Below are 17,273 nucleotides of genomic sequence, written 5' to 3'. Positions count from 1 at the left end.
AGTAAAGTAGCAGGATACAAAATTAATGCACAGAAATCTCTTGCATTCCTATACACGAACAACGAAAGAGCAGAAAGAGAAATTAAGGAAACTCTCCCATTCACCATTGCAACAAAAAGAATAAAATACCTAGGAATAAACCTGCCTAAGGAGGCAAAAGACCTGTCTGCAGAAAACTATAAAACACTGATGAAAGAAATCAAAGACAACACAAACAGATGGAGGGATATACCATGTGCTTGGATTGGAAGAATCAACATTGTGAAAATGACTGTACTACCCAAAGTAATCTACAGATTCAACGCAATCCCTATCAAATTACGAATGGTATTTTTCACAGAACTAGATCAAGAAATCTTACTATTTGTATGGAAACGCAAAAGACCCCGAATAGCCAAAGCAATCTTGAGAAGGAAAGATGGAGTTGGTGGAATTAGGTTTCCTGACTTCAAACTATACTACAAGGCCATAGTGATCAAGACAGTATGGTACTGGCACAAAAATAGAAAGCTAGATCAATGGAACAGAATAGAGAACTCAGAGGTAAACCCACGTGCATATGGGCAGCTTATCTTTGACAAAGGAGGCAAGAATATACAATGGAAAAAAGACAGCCTCTTCAATAAGTGGTGCTGGGAAAATTGGACAGCAACATGTAAAAGAATGAAATTAGAACACTTCCTAACACCATACACAAAAATAAACTCCAAATGGATTAAAGACCTATATGTAAGGCCAGACACTATAAAACTCCTAGAGGGAAACATAGGCAGAACACTCTATGACATCCATCAAAGCAAGATCCTTTTTGACCCACCTCCTAGAATCATGGAAATAAAATCAAGAATAAACAAATGGGACCTCATGAAACTTAAAAGCTTTTGCACAGCGAAAGAAACCATAAACAAGACAAGAAGACAACCCTCAGAATGGGAGAAAATACTTGCCAACGAAGCAACGGACAAAGGATTAACCTCCAAAATATACAAGCAGCTCATGCAGCTTAATACCAAAAAAGCAAATAATCCAATCCACAAATGGGTGGAAGACCTGAATAGACATTTCTCCAAAGAAGACATACAGATGGTCAAGAGGCACATGAAAAGTTGCTCAACATCACTGATCATTAGAGAAATGCAAGTCAAAGCCACAATGAGGTATCACCTCACACTGGTCAGAATGGCCATCATCACAAAATCTAGAAACAATAAATGTTGGAGAGGGTGTGGAGAAAAGGGAACTCTCCTGCACTGTTGGTGGGAATGTAAGTTGGTATAGCCACTATGGAAAACAGTTTGGAGGTTCCTTAAAAAACTACAAATAGAACTACCATATGATCCAGTAATCCCACTCCTGGGCATATACCCAAAGAAAACCATAATCCCAAAAGAAACATGTACCATAATGTTTATTGCAGCACTATTTACAATAGCCAGGACATGGAAGCAACCTAAATGCCCATCAACAAATGAATGGATAAAGAAGATGTGGCACATATATACAATGCAATATTACTCAGCTATAAAAAGGAATGAGACGGAGCTATATGTAATGAGGTGGGTATACCTAGAGTCTGTCATACAGAGTGAAGTAAGCCAGAAAGAGAAAAACAAATACCATATGCTAACTCATATATACGGAATCTAAAAAAAAAATGGTACTGATAAACCCAGTGACAAGACAAGAATAAGGATGCAGATGCAGAGAATGGACTGGAGGACATGAGGTTGGGGGGGGGCAGGGGGTGAAGGGGAAGCTGGGACGAAGTGAGAGAGTAGCATAGACATATTTACACTACCAAATGTAAAACTGATCGCTAGTGGGAAGTTGCTGTACAACAAAGGGAGATCAACTCAATGATGGGTGATGCCTTAGAGGGCTGGGACAGGGAGGGTGGGGGGGAGTCACAGGAGGGAAGGAATATGGGGATATGTGTATAAATACAGCTGATTGGTGTACCTCAAAAACTGGTAGAAGAGTGTAAAGCAATTATATTCCAATAAAGAGCTTAAAAAAAAAAGAGGGAATGGAGAAATAGATGTGGTTAATGCTGAGTGAATACCTACTACATACAAAGCATTGTGTTCATCTAGGTATTTTATATGATCTCAAAGAGTTTCTGAACCTACATTCAAAGCTGTATTGACTCTGTGTCCATAATTCAGCTTTTAAAAAACCATGACTTCAGTGTTTTGAAAAGAGAATCTCAAAATGTTTCTCAGTTCATTAATATTTATTTGGTTTCGGGAGAAGAACAAATGCATTTTCCTCTTATTTAGGATATTACTGACTAAACACCTTTATCCTAGTTTATAAATATTCTTGTAACCTTGGTTTTCTAGGAAAGATCTGATTAGAAATCAGTTTCTTATAGAAAACCAATTGTTTCTTAGAAGTTGAGAGTGATTTAGATGTATGAAAACTTCTCTCCCATTGGCAGAAGTGATATGATTTCTGCCTTTGCCTATATCCAAAGACAAACTAGGTCCAAACACTTGAAGAGCTGAGTGGCTGAGCAGCTGGGTCAGGGTGAGGTTTTAACATAATCTATGAAAGCGTTTGGCTCCCTCTGCAGAGCCAGCGCAAGATGACTTCTCAGTCTTGAGGGACCTTGAGTGTGTGTCTCCTGCCAGGAGATGCCTCCTTGTCTCCCATTTCCCTAGTCTTTCCTTTTGCAAAATATTGTTTTCCAATCCTTAACCCAATTTTATCCTTACCAAGAAAAAATTCACTCATCTTGTTGGAGAAAGAAAGGAAGCATAAAACAAAGGTGTGTTTTTGGAGGGGTGTGCACTAGGCTGCTTTGTGCCTGTTTTCTGGTTGCATCAAAAGTTCTTTCTGTACCTTCTCCCTGCTCCTTCCATCTCTCTCCTTAGCCCTCCTCAGTGGAGACTGGCTCCCAGCAGAGCATGTAACTTCTTCCTGTCAAAGCTAGCTCTGGAGAGAAAGCCTGGTAAAGTCATTCGTGCTGAGGTATTAATTAGTATCAACCATTAAGAGTAATTGCATTTTATCCCAGGAAAATCTCATTAAAAGCTGAAACTCCAGTATGAACTTTGAGGCTTTAGACAGTAGATTGGGAACTCACCTAAGGGCAGTAGAGCTCCCCCTATGCGGTTAAAACAACAGTCTACAAGAGACTTCAGTTTATTGCAGTTAATCTCAAATATGAGATTGTAGGTGAATATAGGAACATAATTTAATATCATCTTAAGAAGAAGGAAAAAAGCTCTCACCATCTAAACTGGTTTATTCTAGCTTTTTCGAAAGCTAGAGATTTAAAGTCAAACAGTAGAGCCAAAGAAGATAATCATCTTTTAGTCTTTCAGAAGATTTTAATCTCTTTTGGCTTTCCTCCAAGGATATCTGAACAGGACATTAAAAGTAGCTGAAAAGCCAAAGTTTTCTATGTTTCATAACTGCAGTCAGTCCTATGCATTAATTTTGGGGAAGGACAAATTATAAAATTTTCATAGTAAGGCAAGCAGCTCTATGGCTCTATGGGTTTTTCATTTTCTTTTTTTCTTCTTTCTCTTCTTCTTTTTTTTTCCCCCTGGGAGGAGAGGAGAGATTTTATTTTAGTTAATGTTTTTGTTTTTGTTTTTAAAATGATGAAAGAGAAAATGCTTCACTGGCACACAGCAAACTTTCCCATAAAACTCTCTTTGGCCACAGACTAAGTACAACACACATAGTGCCAAGAGGGGTTTTATGGCTTCTCCCTTTTTCCCCTGCAGAGAAAAAAATGAGCACAGGATCAAAATAAAGCTGGAATGAAAACCATATTTCCGCCTCCTTAGTTGAGCTTCTACTCTGCCTCTTAATAATCATTTCAATGGTTTGGTTTTGTCAAAAAGAATCAAATAACCAAACTACTTTCTTTCTCCTTGTGCTTCCAGAAGAGACAGTAAACACGGGGAATTCTGTGAGCTGAGCTGCCATTGCTGTTTTGGTCAGGCATATTTACAAACCTCACTGATCTGGCCAGTAGCTCCCAGGCAACCTCCTGTGAGCTGCGGGGTTGAGACAGTTCTTCTGAAAGCAGGGACAGTGCCGTGTCCAGCAGGCTCTTGATTATGAGAGCGGATCACTTTGGGAGCAGGGTGATCCTGGCTGGCTGTCAGTTCCAGCCCTGGGAACCCAGACCCACCAACTCCTCATAACACTAACATGGCAATCCACTCTGCTGATTGGGTCAATAACCTGCCCAGAGAAATCATCTGAAACAGGGGCAACAATTTTTTCTACCAAGTGTAACTGACGCATGGGGATGGGATTCAGAAAAGAAAGCCAATACTTTCTCAGAATTCTCATTTTCTAATTTTAAGCAGGACTGACTCCCCTCCTGCCCTCCTTGAACCTCATCTTCCTGCTCTAGAAAGTAAAGAGGACAACTGACTATTGTATAGAAGATATTTGTTTTCGTATAGTCACACATGCTCCATACTTTGAATATAAATGTTACATTTAAATTTCATGGGGATTGGGGAAAAATTTTGTAAGTGTAAAAATAGATGGAAGAGTGAAAATCACAAAATATTAATAGACTTCAGTTTGTAAGAATTTAATTGTACTCTATGGCAAGAGAAACTATAAATAAAATCAAAAGTCAAATGACAAATGGGAAGATATTTATATTATATATAACAGAGAAGGATTAATATGCTTTATAAGTAGGAATTTTTACATAGCAATAAGAAATAATTCCCTAGTATCCCATTATAAGAGGGGGCAAACAAGGCAATCTTGAAAACAAGATGAAGAACTTAAACTATCAGATACTCTAGTAATTAAGATATTGTTATATTGGCTCAAGAATACACAAATCGATCAACCATTGGAACAGAATGGAGAAACAGAACCACATATGCATGTTCACCTGATTTATAACAAAGCAATAAATAATGTAAGGGAGAGGGTAAAAGATGGTCTTTCAATTAAATGGTGGTGGGTGAATTGACAATTTATATGGAATAAAATATATTTGAATCTTTACTTCACACTATATACATAAAACAACTCCAAATGGGTTTCAAATCTAAATGTGAAAGAGAAAAAAAATAATACTTTCAGAGGGAAGCACAGAAGAACATCTTCATGATCTTGGAATGGGCAAAGATTAAACGGTCACAAAACACTAACCATTAAAGGAAAAATTGATAAATTAAAATTAAAAACTTCTGTTCATGAAAAGATACCATTCAGAGAGTAAAAAGGGAACTTACAGAGTGCGAAAAGATATTTGCATGCATACATCCAACTGACTGGATAGAAAAAAAGAGCAAAAATTTGGATACTTCACAAAAGAGTATATCTAAACGGCTAATAAACACATGAAAAGGCACTCAATGTTAGTCATCAGGAAAACTCAAATTAAAACCACAAGATAGTGTTACATACCCACCAAAATGGCTACAATTAAAAAGACTAACGATACTAAACACTGGTAAGGATGGGAAGTAACTATAACTCTCACACCTTGCTAATAGGATGTAAACAGGTTATGACTACTTTCGAAACAATTTTGACATTATTTATTAAAGTTAAATATGTGTGTATTCAGCAATTCTGCTCCTAGGTAACTATCCACAGAAAAGTGGACATGTATTCTCCAAAAGACATGTCATAGCAGCACTATTCATAATAATACCAAATGGGAAAATGCCCAAGTGCTCATCAATGGATAAATAAATTGTGATATATTCACACAATGGAACGCTAACAGCAATAAGAAGAAACAATCTGAAACTATAGGCAACAACATGAATGAATCTCGCAAACAGGTATTGTGGAAAAGAAGCCAGACACAAAAGAGTACATACCTTGTGATTTCATTTCTATAAAGTACAAAAACAGGTGAAAATAATTTTTGTTGTTGTGCTAGTGAAGGTATAAATCACCCACTTTGAAAGGTGTTTTGGCAAAATGGCAGAATAGATCAGGAGTCAAAAAGTTTCATGCCCTTTGACAGCCTAAACTCTATTCTAAGGAAAGAATTGTAGATACCTATGTAGATTTACATTAAAAATATAATGCTAGAGTTCATATTCATGCTAGAGTTCTTATAATAATAAAAAGTTGGAAACATATATATAATAAAGTAATTAAATAACTTTGGTGTATCTGTTTTGATGAACTATTATGTAGCCACTAAATATCATGTTTTTGAAGAATATTTAATAATACTCAATAGTCATGATTTAATGTAAGGTAAAAAATGTAGAACAGAAAACTATGCAATGCAGTCTCAATTTTACTGCGTATGTATACTCACATATATACATACATACATACTTATGCAAAAGAAGGAAGGAAACATAAAGGTCCATAAAGGTCATTGCTATGAAGTGGAATTACAGAGCATTAAATTTTCTACTTTCTAGATTTTTTCATGTTAGTCTGTATGGCTAACATAGTTCTGTCATAGCCTTGAACCTATTGCTAAATAGGACTCAATATCTCTTTTGTTCTCCAGGAGGATTCCATTAGGACCAAGTGTTGATTTTTACTCAAGATTTTGTAACAAAGAGGAGAGTTTTACACTGTAAAGTTCATAGCCCTTTACATATTTCCTTCAGCTATGCCTCGTGATGGCTAATTTTATGTCTCAACTTGATTGGGCCATGGGATGTCCAGATATCCAGTTAACGTTATATCTAGGTGTATCTGTGAGGGTGTTTCTAGAAGAGATTAGCATTTGAATCCCTAGACTGAATAAAGCAGATTGCCCTCCCCAATTATATACTCTGTTGAGGGTCTGAATAGAACAAAAAGGTGAAGGAAGGGAGAATTTGCTCTCTCTGCCTGTCTGCTTGAGCTGGACCTCAGTAGTCTCCTGCCCTGGCATTGGAGCTTACTCCATTGGCTCCCTGGTTCAGGCCTTTGGACTATACTAAAACGTATACCATCAGTTCTCCTGGTTCTCAGGCCTTTTGACTTGGACTATGTCACCAGCTTTCCTGGGTCTCCAGCTTACAGATGGCAAATAGGACTTCTCAGCCTCTGTAATTGCGTGAGGCAATTCCTCCTAATAAGTCTCCTTATATGTCTCCCTTTGGTTCTGATTTTCTGGAGATCCTGACTAATATATGCTCCATCTCTCCCTTCTCTCCAGCTACAAGTCAAACAAGGTTTCTTTTTTGTTGTCCTTCCCTGGGTAGCACTTAGACAAGCTGGTACCCAGATAGGCTGGTTTCTGGCTTCCTCAGTTCCAGATCTTCCCCATCTCAGGCCTCCAAATCTCTTTCCCTTTCATATGCAGAAAAAAATGCTTCTCCAAATATGCATACACCCACTACCCACTTGGCAAAACCACACAAACAAAAGTTCTTGTCAATTTTCAAATTTTCTACAGTAAGTTCATGCTACTTTCAGAATCAAAAAATTCTGAATTACTCATAGCAGCTCAGTAGAAGGAAATTTTTCTCTAGGCAGCAACAGTGTTAATGAGAACATGTAATGTGGAAGACCAAGTCTGATTGGTTAAAATTAACCTTACAGACAGAAATTCCTTAACCTAAAAATATATGCACATCAGGTACAAATTTATCTGATCATTTGAATTATATGTGTAGCAGTTACCTTGGTGAGGGCAGAGATTGAAGAATTATTTGTGTTAGTATTAGCCTTAACATAAGATTGATCAATAATTAGATGAAACAGTTAATTCTGGACTCAGAGAAAACAATGGCATGAGCAAACAAAACACTTAGGTGGTTTGAAACTCATTTCTGCTTAGTTTTTACTAGCAGCATAATTTTTTTCCTAAATTTAGTCACTCCGAACCAATGCAGAATGCAGTTGTACTCCATTCATTCACCCATCCACCCAGGAAACTTGTGTGCCCTTCTAATGTGTCATGGACGATTCTCGGGGCTAGGATGCAAGAGTAAAAAAGGTGCACAAAGTCTTTCTTTCATGGAGCGTATGGGGAAGAGAGAGTATAACCCAGCGGAGATACATTGTCATATGTATTTCTATATTCTCTAAATCTTGCTGTCATGGGACTTACCATCCACTGTAGCAGTAGGTTTCAGAGCTTCAGGAGAAGGATGGATACCTGTTTAAAAAAATCATTACTCAGCTATTTTTTTCCCAGTTAAAAAAAATTGTGGTGAAAGCCTGGTGTCATGAAAAGAAAAAAGACTTTCTAAATTACTTTACACATCAATGACTAATCTGAAGGACGCAGACCATACTATTTCTTCCATAGTATGAAGTACACTTCTACCCAAAACTTGCTGCCTTAGGGGAAGAAGCCCAGAGACCATCAATGCCAGCATGTTGGGAGGTGAAGGAGAAGGCTAGGGGCGGGGAGCTTCAGCAGACTGGGGAAGAATGGGGGATAGAATAAAGAGAGGTTCAGAGGTGGGAAACATTAGGACCAAGAACGCATAGTTGTGGTGATGGGGCTCCAGTGATGGTTGCCAGCCTATCAACCACGATAGTCAGACAGGACTAGCTTTTCCTCAGTTGTCTCCAGTTCAGGAAACTGTCTGATTGAATCACTTTACAACCAAGGCCAGTAAGGAGCCAGAGGACATCATGAGGGTCCCAGTAATGCCTCCACTGCCATGTGGTCATGTAAGTGATATTCCTCCTCTGTAAGCCAGTTCATCATCTCAGAACAGAACAGAGGGAGGGAAAAAAATATGAAATATCGGACATTTTATACCCTAAAGGCTGAACAATTACCAAAAGAACCCTGGCTAGGAGATTTCCCCCAAGGACCTTCCCCCTTCTTGATCTGACCCTGGAAAAGTGGGCCTGGTTGTGTCCACTGTGCTCCTGATGTCACCTGCATCACCTTTCCCAGGATATGCACTGTACTCCCAAATGCCCTCTTTTTCCACCTGACCTCCATTCTTAAGCAAAATTCTCATTTTCTTTTTGCCCTGATATCAATTAACAGTCAAAAAGAAAAGTAGTCAACAAGTTAATCCAAAATTTTATGAATTCTACTAACATAAAAATTATACACATACCTAAAGCCTGGATCATAATCAAAACTTAATTGGGGCAAAACTAAAACTCATAAAGAAAAAAGTAACAGAAATTAAAAATTAAAAAGAATCCCATGATGGAAGTGTTATAAATCTGGATTATGATGATGGTTGCACAACTGTATGAATTAACTAAAACATCTAATTTTGTGCTTTCTAATATGGTAGCCACTAGGCACATGTAGCTATTTAAATTTAAATTTATTAAAATTGTATTATTCAGAGGAATAGGATTGAGTGTCCAGGAATAAATTCATAAGTCTATGGTCAATTAAATGATGCCAAGACCTTTCAATAAGGAAAGAATAATCTCTTCAACAAATCATTTTGGGACAACTGGATAGCCACATGCAAAAGAGTGAAGTTGGATCCCTAACTTACACTATATAAAAATATCAACTGAAAATAAACCAAAGACCTAAATGTAAGGGCTAAAATTGTAAAACTCTTAGAAGAAAACATATGAGTAAATCTCTACAACCTTTGATTTGGCAATGGAGTTTGAGCTATAACATCAAAAGTACAAGTAACAAAACAAAAAATAGGTAAATTTGGCATAAAACCTTAAAATGTCTGTGAATCAAAGGACATCATCAAAAGTGAAAAAACGTCCAACAGAATGGGAGAAAATATTTGCAAATCATATACTTGATAAGGAATATCCAGAACACATAAAGAATTCTTGCAACTCAATGACAAAAAGACAAACAACCTAATTCTAAAATGGGCAAAGAACCAAACTGATATTTCTCCAAAGGTGACATACAACTAGCCAATAAGCACATGAAAGGTGTTCAACATCATTAGTCATCAGAGAAATGCAAATCAGAACAATGAGATGTTACTTCACATTCACTAGGATGGCTATAATTTAAAAAAAGAAAAGAAAAGAACAAGTGTTGATGAGGATGTAGGAAAACTGGAGTCGTACATTGCTCATGGGAATGTAAAGTAATAGAGCTGCTGTGGAAAACATGTTGGCAGTTTCTTAAAAAGTTAAATGTAGAATTATCACATGTCTAAGCAATTCCAATCCTAGATATATACCCAAAAGAACTGAAAACAGATATTCAAAAAAAAGTTGGTATGAATTTTCATACCCACACTATTTACAATAACCAAAAGATGGAAATAACCCAAATGTCCATCAACTGTGGTATATCTATAAAAAGGAATGGAATACTGGCACATGCTACAACATGGATAAACCTTGAAAACATTATGCTAAGTGAAAGAAGTCAGATACAAAAAGCATTGTGTGATTCCATTTATATGAAATACTCAGAACAGGCAAATCCAAAGAGACAGAAAGCAGATTACAGGTTACCAAGAGGTGGGGGAAGGGGATAATGGGGAGATACTGCTTGATGGGTGTGGAGTTTCCTTTTGGGGTGATGAAATGTCTTGGAACTAGATAGAGATGGTTATGTAACACTGTGAATGTAATAAATGCCAGTGAATTGTACACTTTAGAATGGTTAAAATGGCAGATTTTATATAACATGAATGTTACTTCAAGAAAAAAATTTAAAAAATTAAAAAATATATTTTCTAGGTTACCCAAAGTATGGCTAGTGCTACTGATTAGACTTTGCATATCACAGAACATTTCTACCATGTACAAATTCTATTGAAAGTACTGATATAACTGTATACTTACAATGGGTAAGTTTATGGTATGTAAATTGTCCTTTGGTAAAGAGACAGGAGAGTTTAAAAAAGAAACAGGATAGTTTAAAAAAGAAACATTCCAAAGGCAAATATATTTTAAACCATTTTTTAAAATTGAAGTATAGTTAATATACAATGTTGCATTAGTTTCAGGTGTTCAGGAAAGTGATTCAGTTATATATATAACTGAACATATATACATTCCTTTTCAGATTATTTTCCATTATAGGTTATCACAAGATATTGAATATAGTTCCCTAATCTCAAACTCCTAATTTATCTCTCCCCTGCACCCTTGTCCCCTGCTAACCCCTTTGGTAACCATAAGTTTGTTTTCTATGTCTGCGAGTCTATGTCTGTTTTGTAAATAAGTTCATTTGTATTACTTTTTTAGATTCCAAATATAAGTGATATCATATGATGTTTGTCTTTGTCTGACTTACTTCACTTAATATGATAATCTCTAGGTCCATCCTTGTTGTTGCAAATGGCAAGATTTCATTCTTTTTTATGGTTGAGTAATACTCCAGTGTGTGTGTGTGTGCGCGTGCATGCATATGTGTGACATCTTCTTTATCCATTCCTCTGTTGATGGACACTTAGGTTGGCTATTGTAAATAGTTCTTCTATGAACATTGGAGTGCCTGTTTCTTAGAGTGTTCTCCAGATATAGGCCTAGGAGTGAGATTACAGGATCATATGGTGACTCTTATTTTTAGTTTTTTGGTGTTTTAAATTTTTTTTATTGTCATGAAAGTCACATAATATAAAACATACTGTTTTAACCATATTTAGCTGTACAGTTCAGTGGCACTAAGTATATTCACGTTGTTGTGCAACTTTCACCATCATCCATCTCCCAAATTTTTCACCTTCCTAAACTAAAACTCTGTCCCCATTAAACATTAACTCCCCATTTCCCCTCTCTACCCCCCAACCCCCCAGCCCCTGGCAATGTTCTTTCTGACTCTATGAATTTGACTATTCTAGGTAACTTGTATAAGTGAAATCAAACTGTATTTGTCTGCACCTAATGTATATTGGAATGCATTTTTTTTCACCACGGAAGTGCTTTTATTGGCAGTAGGGCTGAACAGTACAAAAACTTGTCAGAGCTGGATGGAACAAGGCAGTCACAAGTACAGATACTAGGAGTGAGGAAAAGTAGGTGACTCAAAAGAAATCCACATCATCTGGAGCATCCAGGTCATGGTATTCCACAATGGCCCGAGGGTCTCCATGGACCATCCTGTTTTGAGGCTTCCCAGGATAACCTCCCTGGCCTCGGAAGGCATCATAGTTCCCTCGGCCAGCACCATAGGGAGCATGGGGGTACGGAGGCCCTCCTGTGGGAACTGCAGAGCAAAGAGCACCAGCTCCATAGCCCAAGATGGGGCGCCGGGGCTGACCATAGGGCATCAGGCCCTGGGGAGTCTCGTGTGGGTAGCGGAGTCCCGGGGTCAGACCTGGGGGTAGTATCTGGGCAGGGCCAGGTGGCTGAGCTGGTTTTATCTCAGGCAGAGCTAGGCGCTTGGCATCAGTGAGAAAGTTGTTAAAAAATGCCACCTCCTTCACTTCCTCAATTTTCTCTGCATGCTTATTGAAGATATGTTTGAGTACAAACTTAGGACCCTTGAATTTCTTGCCACTGAGAGGGCATAGCCACTTATCCTTGCCCAGTTCCTGGGTGTTAGAGGTCACAAACTTTTCCACTTTCTGCTCAGGGGCTTTGCGACCCATCTTCTGGGCCTCTTCCTCTGAAAGAGATTCCCATACACTCAGCAGCGGAGTCAGCTTCTCCGCAAATGTCTTCTGCCTTTCTAGCACTTCTCCATGACTGATGCGGTTGGGCGGCAAGGGGCCCTGGACATGGATGATGCCACAGCGGTTGGGCATCTCATCCTTATTGGGGTACTCGCACGTGTTATAATAATCCAGGGAACGCACGATGCGCAAATAAAGGAGGAGTCTGTCCAAAACCTTGATCAGCTTCTCATCCCGCTCCACGTTGATCTCTGCTGGGTTCCCTTCCTTAGGCGGCTCCTCCGGAGGGGCCCCCCTACTGCTCCCCAGCAGCTCTTCTTCCTCAGCGCTCACTTCCTCAATCAGGTAGTCAGTGATATTCTTCAAGATCGGGTTCTGCGAGGGCAGACTCATTGGCAGAGGAGGCGTCCCAGGCTCAGAGGCCCAGAGCTGGGTCCTGTCGTCCAGCGTATGGATCAGCTTGGCTGCCAGCTTGATGTTGTTGAGCACTATCTGCTTGTGCTGGGTGATGCCGTTGATGTTGCGGAAGCGATGGGTCAGGTCTCTGTTCATACCAGGGCTCAGCTCACACTCCCGGAGTCGGATATTCTACAGGTTCCAACAGATCTCTTTAATGTTAACGCTGCGGTCAAAGGTTACCCAGCCACGGCGGAAAAACCTCTTCTCGGGCTGGGGCTCCGATAATGCCACACGCATAAAGCCTGGATATCTTTTACAAAGAGAAATGATTTCAGCCCGGGAGGTGTTGGGCGCGATGTTGCGCATGAAGAGAGAGCACGTCTTATGCAGGGGTCGTGGTTTACATTCCAGCCCAGGAGTGTCCTTAGGCTTCTCCCACTCTTCTTCCTTGGGCTTCTCCTTTTCCTTGAGTGCTTCTTCAGCCTCCTCCTTCTCCTCCTCTGCCTGGCCACTCTCAGACTCCGACTCTGACTCCGACACACTGCCTTCATCAGAGCTGTCATCTCCACTGTGCTTCCTATTCCGCTTCTTGCTGCTCTTTCTGGCTTCTTTCTCGGAGTCTTCTTTCTTTTCTTCTTTGTCCCCATCACCCTCGGATTTCTTAGTTTTGCCATCACTAGAACTGTCGTTTTCAGCTTGTTTGCCGTCTTTTTTCTTGTCGTCTTTCTCACTGGCCTTGCGCTCTCCATCCCCCAGGCCTGGTCCAACCTGGCCTTCCTCTTTCTTGCTGGGCTCCCCAGGCTTTCCTCCCTGTTCCTTCTCCTCCTCCTGCTCCAGGATGCCTAGATCATTCTCTGTACCTCCTTCCATCTTGATCACAGCTGCATCCAGCATCTTGACAATGGCATCAGCTTTGTCTATGTCCAGCAGAAGATTGTCAAACCAGCCACTCTCCATGAGTGACAGGAATACCCTTAGTCGGTTTTGCAGGGCCCCCCCGGGCCTCCTGCCGACGCTTCCCCACCTCAACTGGGTGGTACTTAGACCGAAACCACTCCTCACCTTTATGAGCCAGGAAAAAATCCTGCATCTGCTGCCTTCGGAAATCCAGCTTGTAGTCATAGTGCTTAACTGCCTCTGTCTCATCCACAGAGTCATCCAAAGACAGAAGAAACTCCTTGAAGGTCTTCATCACAGGTGGTGGCACACCCAAGTCGATCTCTGCTATGCTGCCCAGCCTGGCCTGGATAGGCAGAACGTGATGCTGCATGGTGTGGACGTCTGGATGGCCCTAGGGCTGCGGGGGGCCATAGGTCCGGCCCCCACCCCCACCCCCGGCATAGGGCATCTCATAGCCACCGTGGTATGGGTCAGAGCTGTGCTCATCCCACTCTCGCCTCATGCGCTTCTGCGGGGGGCTGAGCTCCTGCCGGGGACGAGAGAAGCGCTCTCGCCGATTCCTGTCATAGTCACAATATTCACCCCGACTTCGGCGCTCCCGGCCACGGTCCCATTCTCTGTCATTCCAATCATCCCCTCGACGTCTTTCACCTCTTTCCCGGGAACGGTCACAGTCGCTGCGCTCTCGTCTAAACTTGTCCCTGCGCCTTCGGTCATCCTCGTCACCACGGTCACCCATGGCGCGGACTCAGGCGACCTCGGGCGCGCGTCGGGGATGGCGGGGAGGGTGAGAGGGAGACGCGGGGCTCTCAGCTACGGGGCCGAGTAGACGCAAAGAAAGTGGGACAGCCGTGGATGGGCGGTCGGCGTGCGCCGCCTGAGCTATGCCTGCGTCACCTGCAGAACGGCGCCTCGAACCACAAGCTACACCCCGCGGGGCCTGATCTGGAACTAAATCAAAGAGGGGTGGAATGCATTTTTAAGGTTAACTTGATATATGTCCTGCAAACAGACTGTACCCTCTTTTTTATTTCCCTGTACTGTATAGTAGGCCCTCACCAGCCATCTACTTCATACATGGTAGTGTACATACGTCAATCCCAATCTCCCAGTTCATCCCAACCTCCCTCCCCTCTTGGCGTCCCTATGTTTGTTCTCTATGTCTGTTCTCTAATTCTGCTTTGCAAATAGGTTCATCTGTACCATTTTTAAAATTCCACACATATGTGTTAACATATGATATTTGTTTTTCTCTTTCTGACTTATTTCACTCTGTATGACAGTCTTTAGGTCCATCCACCTCTCTGTAAATGGCACAATTTCATTCCTTTTTATGGCTAAGTAGTATTCCATTGTATATATATACCACATCTTCTTTATCCATTCCTCTGTTGATGGACATTTAGGTTGCTTCCATGTCTTGGCTATTGTAAATAGTGCTGCTATGAACATTGGGGTGTGTGTATCTTTTCAAGTTAAGAGTGTTCTCCAGATATAGGCCTAGGAGTGGGATTGCAGGATCAAATGGTAACTCTATTTTTAGTTTTTTAAGGAACCTCCATACTGTTTTCCATAGTGGCTGCACCAATTTAAATTCCCACCAACCATGTAAGAGTGTTCCTTTTTCTCCACATCCTCTCCAGCATTTATTCTTTGTAGACTTTTTAATGATGGCCATTCTGACTGGTGTGAAGTGATACCTCATTGTAGTTTTGATTCACATTTCTCTAATAATTAGCAATATTGAGCATCTTTTCATGTGCCTGTTGGCCATCTTCTTTGGAGATCCAAAAGCAAATGTTGATCTTTTCAAAAAATCAGCTTTTGGTTTCACTGATTTTCTCTGTTTCCCTGTCTTAAATTTCATTGATTTCTGCTCTAGTATATCTTATATACTAGAGCAGAAATATATATATGTTATATATATAAAATACATATATTTTATATATATTTATAAATATATATATGTCTGCTTAAATCTTTCTCCATCTCTAATATATGAATTCAGTGCTATAAATTTCCCTCTTAGCATTGCTTTCACTGCATCCCCCAAATTTTGATTAGTTGTATTTTCATTTAGTTCAAAATATTTATAATATTTTTGAGACTTAGTCTTTGACTGATGTGTTATTTAGAAGTGTTGTTTAATCTCCAAGTATTTTTGGATTTCCATTTATCTTTCTGTTATTGATTTCTAGCTTAATTCCATTGTGGTGTGAGAGAATAATTTGTATGATCTCTATTGTTTTAAATTTGTTAATGTGTTTTATGGCATTGAATGTGAGCTATCTTGGTGAATGTCCCATGTAAGCTTGAGAAGAATGTGTATTCTGCTGTTTCTGGATAAAGTATTCTGCAAATGTCAGTTAAATCCAGTTGATTAATGATGCTGTTCACTTCAACTGAATCCTTACTGATTTTCTGGCTATTGGATCTGTCAGTTACTAATAGAGGGGTGTTCCTATCTCCAACTATAATAGTGGCTTCCTCAACTTCTCCTTGCATTCTATCAGTTTTCACCTCACATGTTTTGATGCTCTGTTGTTAGGCACACACACATTCAGGACTGTTAAATTTCTTGGGAGAATAGACCCCTTTATCATTAATAATTCTCCTTAATACTATTATTTATATCCAGAATATTATTGTTAATATTGCTGATAGTGCCATGATAATTTTCCTCTTTCTGAAGTCAGCTTTGTCTAGATTAGTGTCACCATGGTATATCTTTCTCTACCCCTTTACTTTCAACCTGTATGTGCCTTTACATTTAAAATGGGCTTCTTACAGATAACATGGCTTTTATATACCCTCTCAGTATGACCAAGAAAGACAAAGCAAAGTGAATGCCAAAAGCAATGATAAAGACAAAGGACAGGTGTCTGGCAGAATGGGAGACCACAGGGAAGCTGCCAGGGAGCTTCAGGGACACTGGGCATTGCTGGGTTGGGACTGGGAGGGACCACGGAGCACTATGGCCTAGGCATGACATTTGATGATGTGGCCTTATATTTTTCAGAACCAAGAGTGGGAGATCCTGGAGAAGTGGCAGAAGGAAATGTATAAGCAAGTAATGAAGATCCATTATGAGACCCTTGATTCTTTTGATTGTGTTTTTTCTAAGCCAGATCTGATCACCTGGATAGAACAAGGGAGAAAGTTATTAATCAGAGACCTGGTTGGGGGTGGGGGAGACAAAGGACAAACTGGAAAAATACTTGCAATGGTGGACAAATGGTTAATAGTCTTAATAGATAAAGAGCTGTTACTAATAAATAAGATAAAGCTAAATGCTGTGAAAGAAAAATAGGCAAAGAACATGAAAAGGAAACTCACAAAAAGAAGAAATTAAAATGGCAAAATAAACATATGTAACAAAAAAATCTTTGGTAACTGAAATGAAATTAATTCAAGAAGGAGACATATTTTTAACCTTTGAGATTAGCAAAGATTTGAAAAGGTTTGTTGCATATGGAGAAAGGGTACTGTCATAATTGGTTGATGGCATGTATATTGTATATTTCTGGAGGGTAATTT

General features: G+C 39.8%; 1 protein-coding gene across 1 annotated transcript; it reads right to left on the bottom strand.

Moving 5' to 3' along the window:
- Window positions 1-11,846: 11,846 nt before the first annotated feature.
- On the bottom strand, window positions 11,847-14,482 carry LOC130857155 (serrate RNA effector molecule homolog). The gene is given in 2 exon segments (XM_057742537.1): window positions 11,847-13,832; window positions 13,834-14,482. Coding segments are annotated over 2 exon segments (2,628 nt in total). The 5' UTR covers window positions 14,476-14,482.
- Window positions 14,483-17,273: the final 2,791 nt, after the last annotated feature.

Source organism: Hippopotamus amphibius, chromosome 7 (genome assembly GCF_030028045.1).
Source record: "Hippopotamus amphibius kiboko isolate mHipAmp2 chromosome 7, mHipAmp2.hap2, whole genome shotgun sequence".
NCBI lineage: Eukaryota > Metazoa > Chordata > Mammalia > Artiodactyla > Hippopotamidae > Hippopotamus > Hippopotamus amphibius.
The sequence above is the reverse complement of the archived record's forward strand: the minus strand, read 5'-3'. Positions and strand labels throughout refer to the sequence as shown.